General features: G+C 38.0%; 1 protein-coding gene and 1 long non-coding RNA gene across 3 annotated transcripts; one reads left to right on the top strand and one right to left on the bottom strand.

The window, feature by feature from the left end:
• The first annotated feature begins 39 nt into the window (after positions 1-39).
• LOC146466333 (uncharacterized) lies at positions 40-2697 on the top strand. Of its 2 annotated transcripts, none has more exons than XM_085127505.1 (2): positions 40-467; positions 1469-2697. In XM_085127505.1, the coding sequence occupies exons 1-2, from the start codon at positions 453-455 to the stop codon at positions 2288-2290; spliced, it is 837 nt and encodes a 278-aa protein (XP_084983631.1). In that variant the 5' UTR covers positions 40-452; the 3' UTR covers positions 2291-2697. The 2 variants fall into 2 exon arrangements, with proteins under 2 accessions (XP_084983631.1, XP_084983630.1); XM_085127504.1 differs by lacking the exon at positions 40-467 and adding an exon at positions 500-934.
• A 1497-nt stretch (positions 2698-4194) lies between these two features.
• Positions 4195-11269, bottom strand: LOC146466332 (uncharacterized). Its single transcript, XR_014868042.1, has 2 exons — positions 11176-11269; positions 4195-5177 (listed from the first exon to the last, which is right to left on the bottom strand). It is a non-coding gene; the product is annotated as an uncharacterized LOC146466332 (long non-coding RNA).
• Positions 11270-15849: the final 4580 nt, after the last annotated feature.

Below are 15849 nucleotides of genomic sequence, written 5' to 3'. Positions count from 1 at the left end.
GCTCCTCTGCAACTCGCCATCTTGAAAAAGACTTCGACAATGCTGCAGCAGTGGATTACATTGAAGTGAACACACTTCTCATTGGGTGTTATTTCGCGCCATAGGCGCGTCATAAAAATATCGGCTTTTCATTGGCTAATCGATGTTCGGGCCCAGTGACAAACGCCAAGTAATGAATTGACTGGAAATGAGTTACCAAAACATGGCGGCCCGAGGCATGAAAGTTCCATCGTCCACTTGCTATTGTTCGGCTCGTCAAGCGGCCCACGTTCATTGCTTCTGTTTAATTTGCAATGGCAAAGCAGTAAATTATCGTACGCAAATATCTCATCTCAACTCGAGTGCATTCTGTGATGAAGTTACACCACCAAGATCCGAAGAGGAAACAGTGGTACCGGTGGACAGCGAAATTGAAGAAAGGCTCGATCACGAAGAAACTGTAGGAGACGGTCATGATCGCATTGATGGTATACTCTTTTTCTTTTCTTTAATATAAGAACTTTTTGTAAGTAAGTCGGGAGGTTCGGTGAGCCTGAGAAAAGACATAAACCCGTCGCTAAACCTTAATTACTTCAAAATTTAAGATTTAAGATTTTTTAGATTTTAAGATGACATGATACATAAATTCCAGCGTCTCTCATGGAGATATTGTATTCTTATGGAAGAGCATTTTGGTACCCAAGCCTGTGTGATAAATTTGCACAATCTTATTCACTTTCACGAGGACATCTCAAGGTTCTCTGCCCCTGACAACTACTGGTGCACACAGTTTGAGAGAGCTGTTTCACGTTACGTTCGACAATCTAGTAACAGAAAGCATTTGGAGAAAACATTTGCAAGAAAAGAGTCTCAAAGAGAATTCCTTAAGTTTTGCCTATTTAGAGATCTAAGTATGGAGAGGCAATCAAGGTCACATAAAGTTAACAGGGAAAAAGTAAGGGTATTGTTTCAAGCTCATAAGCAATAGTATTCACGTATTTACTTATTAAAAGTGGTTGATTTTGTAAATGTTATGTATTTACGTTTGTATATGTTATTTATTTCGGTAACTGACTGCTGTCCCCCTTTTCTCTGCCCGCCTCGACTAGCACCTGCTATTTGCGGGCGGAAATGTTTTGCCATGTTAAAATAACTGTTGTTAGAAATGTTTTGCGATGTAATATCGAATAATTAAATTAATAATATGTTATGAAGAGGAAATTCACTGAAGAAGTAAAAGTGAATAGTGGTAGATATAATTTACTGTCATGCAAAGTGACAAGGTAAACATCCACCACCATTAATAATAGTAGAATTCTAGTAGTGTACAAATCTAATAGGCTTAGCTACTCATACTGTCAGCCATTACATGCGAGCTCGTAATGTGGGAAGATTATTGCTATACAAGTACTATTCTCCAGACTATCACATGATCTGAAACAAGACTACATAAAGAAACTGATTTGGTCTAATTTTATTTGTTTATCAGGTCGTAGCAACTTCCCTCGAAGGAGCAAAATACTTGGTTCAATTATGCCAGAACAGCCCTGATGCCACAAGAATCAATCAAGGTGTTCTTATTGGATCTGGGCAATCACATTTCCTTCTTAGGGACGAAAGTGCTTCCATTATGGGTTACTTCTCAGATTTGGAATCCTGTGTCATTGCTGACACAGCTGAGTGTTATCGCAGTGCATATCTGCCTATGCATAGAATTGCTGTGGGTGGGAAACTGTATAGAAATGGTGATGTTGTGCTTGCTAAACAACAAAACACTGAGATTTTTTTACGCATTAACAGTTTTTTTCTTGTGGATGTGAATGAAACTACTCAGCCAGTTGTTCTTGGAGACACTTATCAGCTTGTGTGGAATCCGGCAGGTGGTGTTCTGCATCATCCATTAAGTGACACAGTTTATGTAAAACCCTTTGAGAGTGGCACCATTCTTGGGCTTAAAGATTTACAAAGAGAAATCATGCTTTTTCCAGATGCAAACGGAAATTTTGCAGTTGTTGATCCATTCAGGGAAACTATTCCTTTACCACCTGTCGTTGTTCCTGTTTATCCGGAGGAAAATGACATGATCTTGGTTAAAGGAGATGATGATGAAATTTGGCAAGCCCAAGTAAAGCGTGTGTTATTTGCTGAAAAGTTAGTGAAAGGATATTTCTTTGTGAAACATCGCAACTGGGATGAAAACAAGTTGTGGGTTAGAGAAAGCCGCTCAAGTCAAATGGATAGCATCAACTTTAGAAGCATACTTGATATTGCTACTGGAGAATGGCAACATGGTGTCTGGAAAGAAAGCTGACTTATAACTTCAACCTTTTTGGTTGTTTACTGTTAGTACCAAGCTTGAATTAAGGGAAACAGTTTCCTCCTATGATAATGCCAACGTCGCAATCAACATTTAAGTGACAATCATGAGACAAATGGTGAACAAAACTCTTTATATGCATTATCCACCATCAACAATTTCTTTCACGACAAGCTTGAATTGGTTATGGAGTTTAGAAGAGTTGAATTGCATAGAATTAATTTTGATTACTATAGTTCATTTTTGACAATTCCCAAGCCATCTATTTCAGTCAGTAATCTTTTATTGTCAAGTCGGCTTTTAAGACAAACAAGCTGAAGGTATTTTAAGAATGGCAAATAGCAGATTACAATGCCGAGATATCTAAATAACAAATAAAGCACACCATATTGTAAAAACAAGTTTACATAACTATTGCAATTGGCTACCAACCTCAGTGACCCCACTTGATCAAAGGGAGTATGATGTTATCCACTGGATGAATCACTATCTAGTGGATGGTGTACTTGGTTTTTGTTTACACAAAACATTCAATACTCTGGTGGATGGCATTATTCATCGCTTGTAACAACCAGTGATGGCTGTTACAAGCGAGCAATGTTTGCCTGAAAAAAATTCCAAATTTGGGTGAAAAGTAACCCAAGTTCACATTACAAGCTAACCTGGATGTTCAGAACACAGGTTTGGTTAAGAAAATTACTTCTCTGAATTCCAAACTTGTTTTAGTTAAAAAAAAAACAGCTGACAAAATTATCATGAAGAAAATCCAAATTTGGGTGGAAAGTAATCCAAGTTCACATTGCAAGCTAATCTGAAAGTTCAGAACACAGGTTTGGTTAACAAAATTACTTCTGTGAATTCCAAACTTGTTTTACTTTGTGTTTTATGATAAACAAATTTAATTAGGATTTTGTTAAATACTAATTTGGGATTTACTTGTTTATTTATTCTTCCTTGAAAAATCCATGATTTATCCAACTTTAAACCAAACTTGGGTATTTAGTTAACTTGGATATTGTGAAATCCAATCGATATCCAGGTTTGATCAAACTTGGAAATTTGGGAATTTTTCCAGTGAAGGCCCTCAAATTTGGAATGACAACCCTCTTGATTAAGGTAATTCACTTACTATCTCGAATTGTAGACAAAAACTTAGAGATTACTTCCAATCAAATTGTGAATTCATGTCCTTTTGAACTCTCGTATACACGGCTTAGCTTAATTTAATATTTTATTTGTTATTTATTTAATTGTTTTTCGTTTAAGTTATTATTATTATTATTATTATTATTATTATTATTATGATTATCACCACTATTATTAACATTAATATTTATCTATTTATGTATTTATTTATTTGTTTGTAAACTGTAAAGTAATTGCACCATTTTGACCAATCTCCTGTATGAATTGTGCCATATAAGCCCCCCGCTTCGGCATCTCAATATCGATTTACAGGTATTACTTATTACCATGCACTCTCTTGTACTATCATTATGAATAAAGAGCATTATATATTATATTGTCTCAGTTGTTCAATAATTATTGTATTCAAACAGAAGAAAAAAAAAAAGAGAAAAGTCCAAATTCTCCAATGCCAAAGGTACAGTGTAGATTCAGTTCAATTTCTCTACCCCAGCCAAATTCAATTCCCTTCTTCCCAGGCATGGTACATGGTCAATTGCCATGTGGGAGGGGGGGGGGGGGGACAAGGCATTTATTTTTTGTTCAAATTTGACTTGTTCTCCAACTCATGACAAAGTTCCACCCATATTTAAAAGCATAGAGCTTACTTGATAACCAATGACACGTCATGAGCTTAAGACATGAAAATGAAAACATTTAGGGGTGGTCATTTGGATCTTTTGAAAAGCACACTCAAAGGTTCATGGCATGGCTCAATTTCATTTTGACCTTTACTTGAGGTACAGATTTGTTGACTTACAAAATAATAGCTCTTTATGTCATATCTTTTTGACTCAATAGCCATAAAGGTTAGCAACCATAACTGTAATTGAATATGGATATTTGAAAGATACATTTCAATATCAGGTGAAAGATTAAGTAGAAGAAAGACCCTCAGTTATATTTTTGGGATTCTTTTCACAACTGCTTAAGGACGGTGCCTACTAATAGCGAAGTATTTTTGCACGGTTTATCACTATGCGGGAAAAGCAGATCTTGGTAGCGGGTATTGAAAGCCAAATTTAAGGAAATTGGGGGTAACCACGCATTTTTTAGAGATAACCAAGCAACAATATTATTCTAAAAAGCAGCAAAATACAAAGCAATGTATGGCGCTTTTTTCCAAATTGAAGCTTTATTATCTCTGAAAAATGCATGATTTCCCCCCAATTTTCTTTTTGGATACCAAAATCACTTGCTAAGTTCTGCTTTCTCCGCATAGTTTTAAAGTGCGCAAAAATATCCCTGTAATAGTAGGCACCACCCATAGGAAACCTGAGTATCTCCAGATGCACAGAACGTATGCGCAGTAACAATAGTAGGCACCGTCCTTAAGTTCTAGAAAGGACTAAGAATCTTTCTTCCAATTAAACATTACTTAAAAATGTTGGTCATTTTGTATCTTTGCACTCTAAGTGGTACATTTATATCAATCTACACAATTTCCTGCCAGAGAGGAACAAAATTATGACCATTTGCATCCAATCCATCATTATATGGGAGATCCTCCGTCAATTAACCCTACAAACTTGAATATCAAATTTTACATAATTTTGCCACATGACGAGAGGTCAAGCTTGGCAATAACAGTTCAACAACATCTGTTGTGCACAATGTCTTTTGAGGAATTGATGAGTCATAGGTGTCTTTGAAGTAGCAGTTTCTTCAGCGGTCTGCACAGTTTAAGTATTGCATTCTGAAAAGAAATAAAATAAAACCAATATTGTTAATGTACTGTAGTAAGCAGTCAAACAGTCAAACCTCTTGTAAGTGATCACAAATTAAATTAAAATAAATTCTGACATATTAAGGGTTATATTTTTAAAAATGATCTATCATTTCAACAGTCATAAACAGTCACTTCTAGCAAAATTTAATGTGGAAATTACAGGTTGATGGGGTCAACCAAGAAAAAACGACAACAACAAGAAAACAGTTGCCTTTAATCATCATAACAGCTATTATGCTATTTTAATGCACCTGCATTTTTACACGGAATGCCCGCAGGGCATGACGTGTCTAGGTTTCGGTCGGGTATCTTTTTTTTTTTTTCTTCATTGTATACACAAATGTGCACATTTATTTATTTATTTATTTATTTATTTATTTATTTATTTATTTATTTATTTATAAACATTATTTAAACAGAAATTCCAATTCAGTGTAGCTGGTTTAAATGGAGATCTGTATAAAATAATAAGAATAAATAATCAAATATAGAAATGAAAGCAAAAGTCATTCAAAGAGTTCATGAAGGTGAGAAATTAACTAAGGTGATTTAGATGTTTCTTGACTCTCAGTTTAAAACTAGTGAGAGACAGATCGTGACGTAAGTTACGAGGAAGAGTGTTCCAGGATTTGGCGGCATTGTACTTAAAAGATGTTTGAAATTTAGTAGTCTTGGCAAGAGGCAGGCGAATAAAGTCTTTGTTCCTAGTGTTGTAGTTATGGATCTGCTCCGAGGAGTGGAAGTCATCTAGCAGATAAGCTGGGGCCAAGCCATTGATACACTTATAGACCTGAATGCACTTTTGGTATTCTCTGCGGCATTGAAGGGATGGCCACTTCAATGTTTGCTGTATATCGGTATCAGTAGCCTTGCGACCCGCAATTATTCCCGCAGCTCGCTTGAGAAGACGGTCAAGGTAGATCTTGTTTCCCTGACCGCAACCATCCCACACAACGCAACAGTAATCGAATAATGGTAGAACCATAGCATTAAACAAAGTAATGCAAGCTTCTTTTGGGATGACTTTCCGGGCTCTACGAAGCATTCCAAGGCGGAATGCCCGCAGGGCATGACGTGTCTAGGTTTCGGTCGGGTATCTTTTTTTTCATCGGTGTCATAAATGTGCACATTAATTTATGCATTAAACTCTGTCCTCCCCTAGTAAGGATATATTGTTCTGATTGTCTTCAACAGAAGCGGCCCAATCAAAATCTATTTTTCAGGCACATATCACGAGAGAGGGGACCCACTCATCACTTCTGTGTGACGTCAAATCATCATTTGATTTATTCATTAAAACTAGATTAAATTCTTCCCTCTCCCAGAAGGGATCTATTGTTTTGATTGTCTTGAACAAAAGCGGCCCAATCAAACTCCATTATCTGCGCGTATATCACGAGGGAGGGGACCCACTCATCTCTACTTGTGTGACGTCAAAGCAAATCATCATTTGGAAAAGTTGTTTTCGTTCAATGGCGGCCACATGTCTGAATTTAAGACTCCGGATCTGCCGTTTTCAGAGAGAAAACAAACCTTTTTCAAGCAGTAAATCGAAATAATAACTTCTAGGTAGTACTTGACAGTTGAGACGGCGGAAATTGGGAGAGTTCACAGCAAAGAAAATCCGCTTCAAAAAACAGATCGAATGATCAACGCGAGGGATTAGAACTAGAGGAGGCCAGACCAGTTCAGCGGGGTCATGACGTTATTGCATAGTTATTTCTGGTATGATTCCTAGTAACACAACGATAAGTATCACGCAATATATCTGAATAAAACCATTCAGACAATTATTTCAATGGCCAAGGGAGGATATTTTTTAAATATCTGCGAAACCTACAATGGGGAATATTGGGGCTACATTAAGCATTCCGTGTAATGCCATTAGAGGGGCATCTTGTTTCCGATATGATCAATGTGTTCGTTCCAATTTAGGCAAGGATCCAGAAACACGCCCAGATATTTAAATTTTTATACCCTTTCAAGATCTGTGTCATTAACACTAACTGCGAATGACTGGACTGAGCTCAATATGTCCTCCCCTAGTGGGGATGTATTTTTCTGATTGTCTTCAACAGAAGCGGCCCAATCAAAATCTATTTTTCAGGCACATATCACGAGAGAGGGGACCCACTCATCACTTCCTGTGTGACGTCAAATCATTATTTGATTTATTCATTAAACCTTGATTAAATTCTACCCTCTCCCAGAAGGGATTTATTGTTCTGATTGTCTTGAACAAAAACAGCCGAATCAAAATCTATTATCGGCGCGTATATCACGAGGGAGGGGACCCACTTATCTCTACCTGTGTGACGTCAAAGCAAGTCATCATTTCGGAAAGTTGTTTTTGTTCAATGGCGGCCACATGTATGAATTTAAGACTTTGATCTGCCGTTTTCAGAGAGAAAACAAACCTTTTTCAAGCAGTAAATCGAAATAATAACTTCTAGGTAGTACTCGACAGTTGAAACGGTGGAAATTGGGAGAGTTCACAGCAAAGAAACTCCGCTTTAAAAAACAGATCGAATGATCAACGCGAAGGATTAGAGCTAGAGGAGGCCAGACCAGTTCAGCGGGGTCATGACGTTATTGCATAGTTATTTCTGGTATGATTCCTAGTAACACAACGATAAGTATCACGCAATATATCTGAATAAAACCATTCAGACAATTATTTCAATGGCCAAGGGAGGATATTTTTTAAATATCTGCGAAACCTACAATGGGGAATATTGGGGCTACATTAAGCATTCCGTGTAATGCCATTAGAGGGGCATCTTGTTTCCGATATGATCAATGTGTTCGTTCCAATTTAGGCAAGGATCCAGAAACACGCCCAGATATTTAAATTTTTATACCCTTTCAAGATCTGTGTCATTAACACTAACTGCGAATGACTGGACTGAGCTCAATATGTCCTCCCCTAGTGGGGATGTATTTTTCTGATTGTCTTCAACAGAAGCGGCCCAATCAAAATCTATTTTTCAGGCACATATCACGAGAGAGGGGACCCACTCATCACTTCCTGTGTGACGTCAAATCATTATTTGATTTATTCATTAAACCTTGATTAAATTCTACCCTCTCCCAGAAGGGATTTATTGTTCTGATTGTCTTGAACAAAAACAGCCGAATCAAAATCTATTATCGGCGCGTATATCACGAGGGAGGGGACCCACTTATCTCTACCTGTGTGACGTCAAAGCAAGTCATCATTTCGGAAAGTTGTTTTTGTTCAATGGCGGCCACATGTATGAATTTAAGACTTTGATCTGCCGTTTTCAGAGAGAAAACAAACCTTTTTCAAGCAGTAAATCGAAATAATAACTTCTAGGTAGTACTCGACAGTTGAAACGGTGGAAATTGGGAGAGTTCACAGCAAAGAAACTCCGCTTTAAAAAACAGATCGAATGATCAACGCGAAGGATTAGAGCTAGAGGAGGCCAGACCAGTTCAGCGGGGTCATGACGTTATTGCATAGTTATTTCTGGTATGATTCCTAGTAACACAACGATAAGTATCACGCAATATATCTGAATAAAACCATTCAGACAATTATTTCAATGGCCAAGGGAGGATATTTTTTAAATATCTGCGAAACCTACAATGGGGAATATTGGGGCTACATTAAGCATTCCGTGTAATGCCATTAGAGGGGCATCTTGTTTCCGATATGATCAATGTGTTCGTTCCAATTTAGGCAAGGATCCAGAAACACGCCCAGATATTTAAATTTTTATACCCTTTCAAGATCTGTGTCATTAACACTAACTGCGAATGACTGGACTGAGCTCAATATGTCCTCCCCTAGTGGGGATGTATTTTTCTGATTGTCTTCAACAGAAGCGGCCCAATCAAAATCTATTTTTCAGGCACATATCACGAGAGAGGGGACCCACTCATCACTTCCTGTGTGACGTCAAATCATTATTTGATTTATTCATTAAACCTTGATTAAATTCTACCCTCTCCCAGAAGGGATTTATTGTTCTGATTGTCTTGAACAAAAACAGCCGAATCAAAATCTATTATCGGCGCGTATATCACGAGGGAGGGGACCCACTTATCTCTACCTGTGTGACGTCAAAGCAAGTCATCATTTCGGAAAGTTGTTTTTGTTCAATGGCGGCCACATGTATGAATTTAAGACTTTGATCTGCCGTTTTCAGAGAGAAAACAAACCTTTTTCAAGCAGTAAATCGAAATAATAACTTCTAGGTAGTACTCGACAGTTGAAACGGTGGAAATTGGGAGAGTTCACAGCAAAGAAACTCCGCTTTAAAAAACAGATCGAATGATCAACGCGAAGGATTAGAGCTAGAGGAGGCCAGACCAGTTCAGCGGGGTCATGACGTTATTGCATAGTTATTTCTGGTATGATTCCTAGTAACACAACGATAAGTATCACGCAATATATCTGAATAAAACCATTCAGACAATTATTACGCGGGATGCCCTGAGGGGGCATACCGTGTCTAAAAACGGGTCGATTTCTTTTTTTTTTTTCTTCCTCGTAGCTACAAATCGGTACATTAATTTATTCATTAAACTCACCCCTCTCCTACTCGGGGTGTATTGTTCTGATTGTCTTCAACAGAAGCAGGCCAATCAAAATCCATTCTTGTCGCTTACATCACGAGGGAGGGGACCTACTCACCCCTACCTGTGTGACGTCAACGCATCATTTGATCTATTTATCAAAAACAGATTAAATTTAGCGCCATATTGTTAACATGTTCTGGACTCAAGTGTGCCGTTTTCAAACGGAAATTTCACCATTTTGAGGCGGCAAATCGAAAGAATGACTTCTAAGAAGCACCCGACATTTAAAACGGTGGAAATTGGTAAATTCCTGGCAAAGGAATCGTGCTTTGTTTGACAGTCTTAGACCACGACGCGAGACTGAAAAGAGGTCATTGAGAAGCTTACGTTATCGCAATGGAATTCCCGCAATTTCCCTTGAAACCCTGAGTCGCGTAGCACAAGGTAAACAACGTAACGCGATCGTCGTGACTCAAACTATTCCATTAGCAAGGATAGTTTTATCAATCGGCGAAGCATACAGTTGGACTAAATGAATCAGCCCCAGCATCTCGCGTAATGCCAGTATAGCAGGCATCTTGTTTCAATTGCCAAGGGAGGATAGTTTTTAAATATCTGCGAAACATACAAAATTATGGGGAATCATTGGGGCTACATTAAGCATTCGGTGTAATGCCATTAGAGGGGCATCTTGTTTCTATTTAAACCCATAACACCTCTCACAGCAAATCTTTATGGCTGTAAAATTGTTTCATTAGATGAATATAAATGGCCCAGCATAGGTCAGTGTGTTGCCAAAAAATTATATTAATAATAATATATTATATTCCATGTTATGAGTGTAAATAAAAAAATGAGAAAACTCTCATTAATCTCATTCTAGTGAGATTAAAAGGCTTTTCAAATAATAATAATAATAACTCTTTATAAATAAATTTATTCTAAAACGGCATGTACACGAAATGCAAAAGCTCCTTAAGATTCGTAAGTTTTCTTCAAGTCCATCCTTCCTTATTATAATACCATAACCTCCCTTAGGTAGATGTTTACCTCCTATAGGCGGATGTTATGAGTTGGTAAAAATGAAAATATTTATGAAATTCAAGTCAATGATAGAAAAGCTCCTTATGATCCCAAGTTTCCCTGCTAGAGAGTAAGCTTCTATGCCCATGAATTGACTTTTATGATACATAAGTTATAAAATATACACTGCAAGCCACTTTACCTCCCTTAGGTAGATGTTAACCTCCTGTAGGTGGATGTTATGAGTTGGTAATAAAATTAATGAAATCACACTCAGGTCAATAATAAGAAAAGCTCCTGCAAGATTGTAAGTTTTAATGCTGGCAAATAAGCTTTCCATGTGTACGATTGTGCCAGTATAACACATACGATACAAACGTGGTGCTATAAAACGTACCTCCCTTAGGTCGATGTTAACCTCCCGTAGGCCGATGTTAACCTCCTTTAGGTCGATGTTAGCCTCCCGTAGGTCGATGTTACCTGAGCAAATCTTCACTGTTTTCATAGTTCCACGTTTCTTCCACAAATCGAACGCAAAATCCTTGAGGTCAGTGTTCAGACGCCGAGAAACGAAAGTAGATTCTACCATAACGAATCCTAACAAACGTTCGAAGTCTTTATTTTCCCGACGTCGTCCGCCATTACTACTGAAAGAGAGTAAACTATAAGCAAGGAACCGCACAACGAAAATGCTGAGAGTGAATGCAGGTCAATTTCCGGTATAATCGGATCTCGGTTCGTGGCTGCTCCGAAGAATAACCCGATGACGTCACCTCCCTTAGGCCGATGTTATCTTTTCTCAACCCGCCAAGTCAACCCTCTCAGCTTTTGCGCCTGCACTCACTTCGTTCAGCGGATACAAATAACGCCCCATCGAACCTCTGCGGAGGAGAGAGCCCCCCGCATTCACCCTCATTTTCAAAACCAACTTCATTTTCCGAACGAACAGATCTGGCGTGCATCTGTACCCTGATAAAGCACGCTAAAATAAGCCAATCACAATTCTTGTTAGAATGTTTCAAATGATTTGATTGGTTGAACAACACGAAAGCTGTCAGGCATGTCAAAACAAGGCATCAAAGTTTACAAACTTTGCTCAGTTCGAATGTAACGCCAGTAGCGTCGGCGCTTCTTCAGTTTTCCCTTTTAAAAATCAGGATGGAAAAGCAAAATGTTCATGGAAATCAGGTGGATTTGTGGCTCGTTAAAATCTGGACGTCATCAACATGGCAATTCGAAAACAAACTGCTTTAAAGCTTGCGGCCGGTAATAAACCAACTGCTGCGCTGTGTTTTGTGAATGAACAACAGTAGAATACACGGGAGCAAGAGGAGTGCTAAAACTGTTGACACCGTTAGGAAAACTGGCCTGCTGTGACTGCTGTTGCTTCCCACTCAATGCTCCAGAGAGGATATCTGAACAAGCTGTAAGTTGTTCACTCGAAGGGCGAGCGTTGTAACTTCTGAAACTTGCTTCACTGCGGTGAGCGGAGGTGGCCATGATGCGGCGTGATAGAACTTGCACCAAAAATGTAAGGATCTTGTAAGCTTATATATTTGTGTATTCGTTAGCCAATTAAATTTTCAGTTCTCTCAATTTTTTGTTTGATCTTTTTGTACGAGAATATAGCTAACGAGCGTTTACGGGACCATTTAACACTTGTTTAAGCTTGTGACATTTTTACATCTTTCATTCTAAAACTTGAGCTGTCCATTTTATGCTATCTTTGGTGATTATCGTCTCTGCCTTCGATGTAATTTCGACCATTTCGTCGGTTGACATGTTTGCAAATCTCTGTTTGTTTACATTTCTACTTGGCTCTGTGTTTTAGTCGCAAACTTCTTCGGAAACTTCACTTTCAATCACCGTGTTATTTGTACTGTTTTTTTTACCTTTTATGCGCACAGGATGGTCTATGTCCAGCTCGTTTACGTTTTCTAGGTTATAAAAGACGTCTGGAACGAAAAATTATAATTATAATAAATAAATAAATAAATAAATAAATAAAACCGAGAGAGAAGTCCAGGAATTTCACAAACGGGCTGATGGCGTGACACCGTCGCTCCGTGCATCTGTACTCTGATAAAGCACGCTGTTTCAACCAATCAGCGCGCGCGTTATATCGAAACTTTATTATAAACTAGGTTTATACATGTATGACAATCATCCTGCATACTGCTTGGAATTAAATGTTGATGAATAGTACACTACATGAGCAAGAAATGCGATGTTATGTTTCTAGCTTAGTGAATAAATGATGAATGACACATTGCATGTATTTTTTTTTTTTGGTCAATGACATGGGCAATTACTCCAGAAAAAGAAAATGTAATATTGTCTGAAGCAGTACATTTAATAAAATATTAAATATATTTTTTAAAATTTGTAAATGAAATGGGTTCCCCTTCCAAGGCAGGCATTATCCGGTCCACAAGACTCCTGTAGTTCAACAAACCTTAAAATTGGAGAATTATCTTTGCTGATCAATGTAATTGTTTACATTTTTCCCTCATTAGCATATATGAAGTGGTATGCTATGAACAAATGAAACATAATAAACTAAAAGAACCTGTCACATCTAGTAATTAGGGTGAATATCTGTGCGAAATGTTCTACCAGAAATTTACTTTGAAAAACTGTGAAATTTACAAGGAATGTATGACTGGGTGGCAAGAGCTGCAAGTCCAGCCATACATTCTTTTTAAAGTTCATTTCTCAACTTTTTAGCCAGTTCTAAGTTTGTCAAGCTCTTTCAATTTACAAAGTACATTTATTTCTAACTTAGTAGTTTTGTTGTTTATGCTAATGTAGGCTAATGAGGGTAAACATGTATATGAAGATCTTCCTGTAGCATCAACGGTTATGCCATTAAAGTTGTCAATGTTTTCCTTCACTATTTCTAATTATTAGCTTTCGGTAGCCTGTCTGCTACAATCAATACAAGAACAGTTGTGGCTAGTAAGAACTCATTGCCCACTTCCAAAACAATGTAGCATTCTTTTAAACAAATAGTAATTCTGACACTTTCAAATAAAATTTGATTTTGACACTTTTACCATTCTTGTCAACAAACATTTAACAATCGTATTTTAGTTCTCAATTTATGCGTACTACATACTTGCTGTATTTAATTTTTTTTTAATTTTTTTTATTATTTTTTTTTTTTCACATATCAGTTATATCTCCCGAAGGTAGCAGACAGGCTGCCGAAAGGGTACAATCTTTTACAGATCATTTTAACCAGAGACTGCCGCTCTATATTTGTTAATGGGTAATTTATGCATTTATTAAGTTCGGCACATGAGAGGAGCAGCGTCTGAATCAGCTGCAGCTTCAGTGTCGCATTAAATGCAGCAGACCCTGTCAAAATTAACAATGTTTGCATTGTCAAACTGATTCAGATGCCGCTCTTTTGCTGCACTTAATTTATCAATCAGGTTCTGCACATGAGTGGAGCAGCATCTGGAACAGACCTTAACCACTAGTATTATAACAGGGGCTCTCCCAAAGTCCTCACTGACTGTTGGAGCTACTGATCCACAAAGAATGCCTCTACATTAATATTATTAAGAGAGAGAATATTTAACTACTCACAACATGAATACGTCTGGGAAAAGGTTTCTTCGTTTTACAGTCCATCAACCCAAAAGCATGTCAGAAGGCTGTCTCCATGCACGGCCGCCCCAAGGTTACTTTCCCACTCCACGGAACAGTACTTTCTCAAAATCATATAATTATATGGATCAACAACATCTGCAATCGCGACACTATTTTCCAGATTTTCATATTTTCCTTGAAGATTGAGCCAAGTTCCGCGAATCACCGATCGGCCAGTTTGAACAGTTTAGTAAATCCTTCTGTTTTGTCATAATCCATCCAGCTCCTTTTCGCTTTGGGGATCTCTGAGGATATGTTCGAAAGGCAGCATGGTGGTTTTCTACTGTTGCAGAGCTGGCCAGTGTTTCGCGGCCTTCCAACGCATTCGCCTCTGTTTTCTGTGACCTGACCAGAAAGCAGTTAAAATTTGAAAATGTCGTGACCTCCAGAGAAACACATTTCGTCCCCACAGAAAAGGCACTGGCGCGAGTAACCTCGTCCTGAAGACGACTTCCTCTCTTTGCTGCAAATAATAGAATGGAATGGAATGGAATGGAATGGCGGAATGAAACCAGCAAAAATTGAGACACGTTTACAAGTACTTGACACTTGACATTTGACCATTTTTTCTAAAACAAAAAGTTCCCAGGAGGAATCAGCAATCCTCTTTATACCCCAAGTTTCACTAGCCTGTAGGATGACCGCTGACTGGGTAGACATCATTGACTAGCTCGTTGGGATACCACTTTTCTCAACCTTCTCGTGGCCACAAAAAGGGCTCAAGTATTCATCGACCGCCTTTTCAAAAAAGTCGGGTTGACATGTATTTCATCAAAAATGTAGAGTCCAATTTCTATGTCAAATAAAATCGAATTGCACTCGCAGGCAACTAGCCATGTGTCTGCTCTCGCCGTGTTTACCCATTCGTTTGCATGCCTTCATTTTGTGTGCTCTCTTCGAAAGCAAGGCGTGGGCGCTATGCTCTCTCAGCTTTACCTTGGAATTCAAATAAAACGCTTGGTTAAATGACTCAACGATCCCCACTTGACTAGAGCGCTTTGAAAGACTTAATTTACGAAATAAATAGGTAGAAATGACGGGAAAAAACACAACACTGCTGTACTCTGGTTGTAATTTCATTTGATATAAAAGAGCTTTAGCAAACTTTGTTTAGTTGAAATTTAATTTGTCCCTTGCCATAGAGAATACAGCCAATCAGAAAGCTAGAAACCCGTTGCATATTTTGCGGTATGCAACGGGTAGTATTGCAAGAAAAAATCCCGGCGTTCTTCGCGGCCTACAAAATTCTCGCGCCGAAAGATCGATTGAAGAGCCTGTGACAGGTCAAAATTTTCATTTAGAAAAAATTACTGTCAACAACTAAAACATAAAAGAAGAATACTCCAGTTTTGACCTTAATTTTGAATTTCTGGAACAAGACGTCGAACAGGAAAGTTAATTCACTTAGTGCCAT

Source organism: Pavona decussata, unplaced genomic scaffold (genome assembly GCF_977016875.1).
Source record: "Pavona decussata unplaced genomic scaffold, jaPavDecu1.1 SCAFFOLD_145, whole genome shotgun sequence".
Lineage (NCBI taxonomy): Eukaryota > Metazoa > Cnidaria > Anthozoa > Scleractinia > Agariciidae > Pavona > Pavona decussata.
The sequence above is the reverse complement of the archived record's forward strand: the minus strand, read 5'-3'. Positions and strand labels throughout refer to the sequence as shown.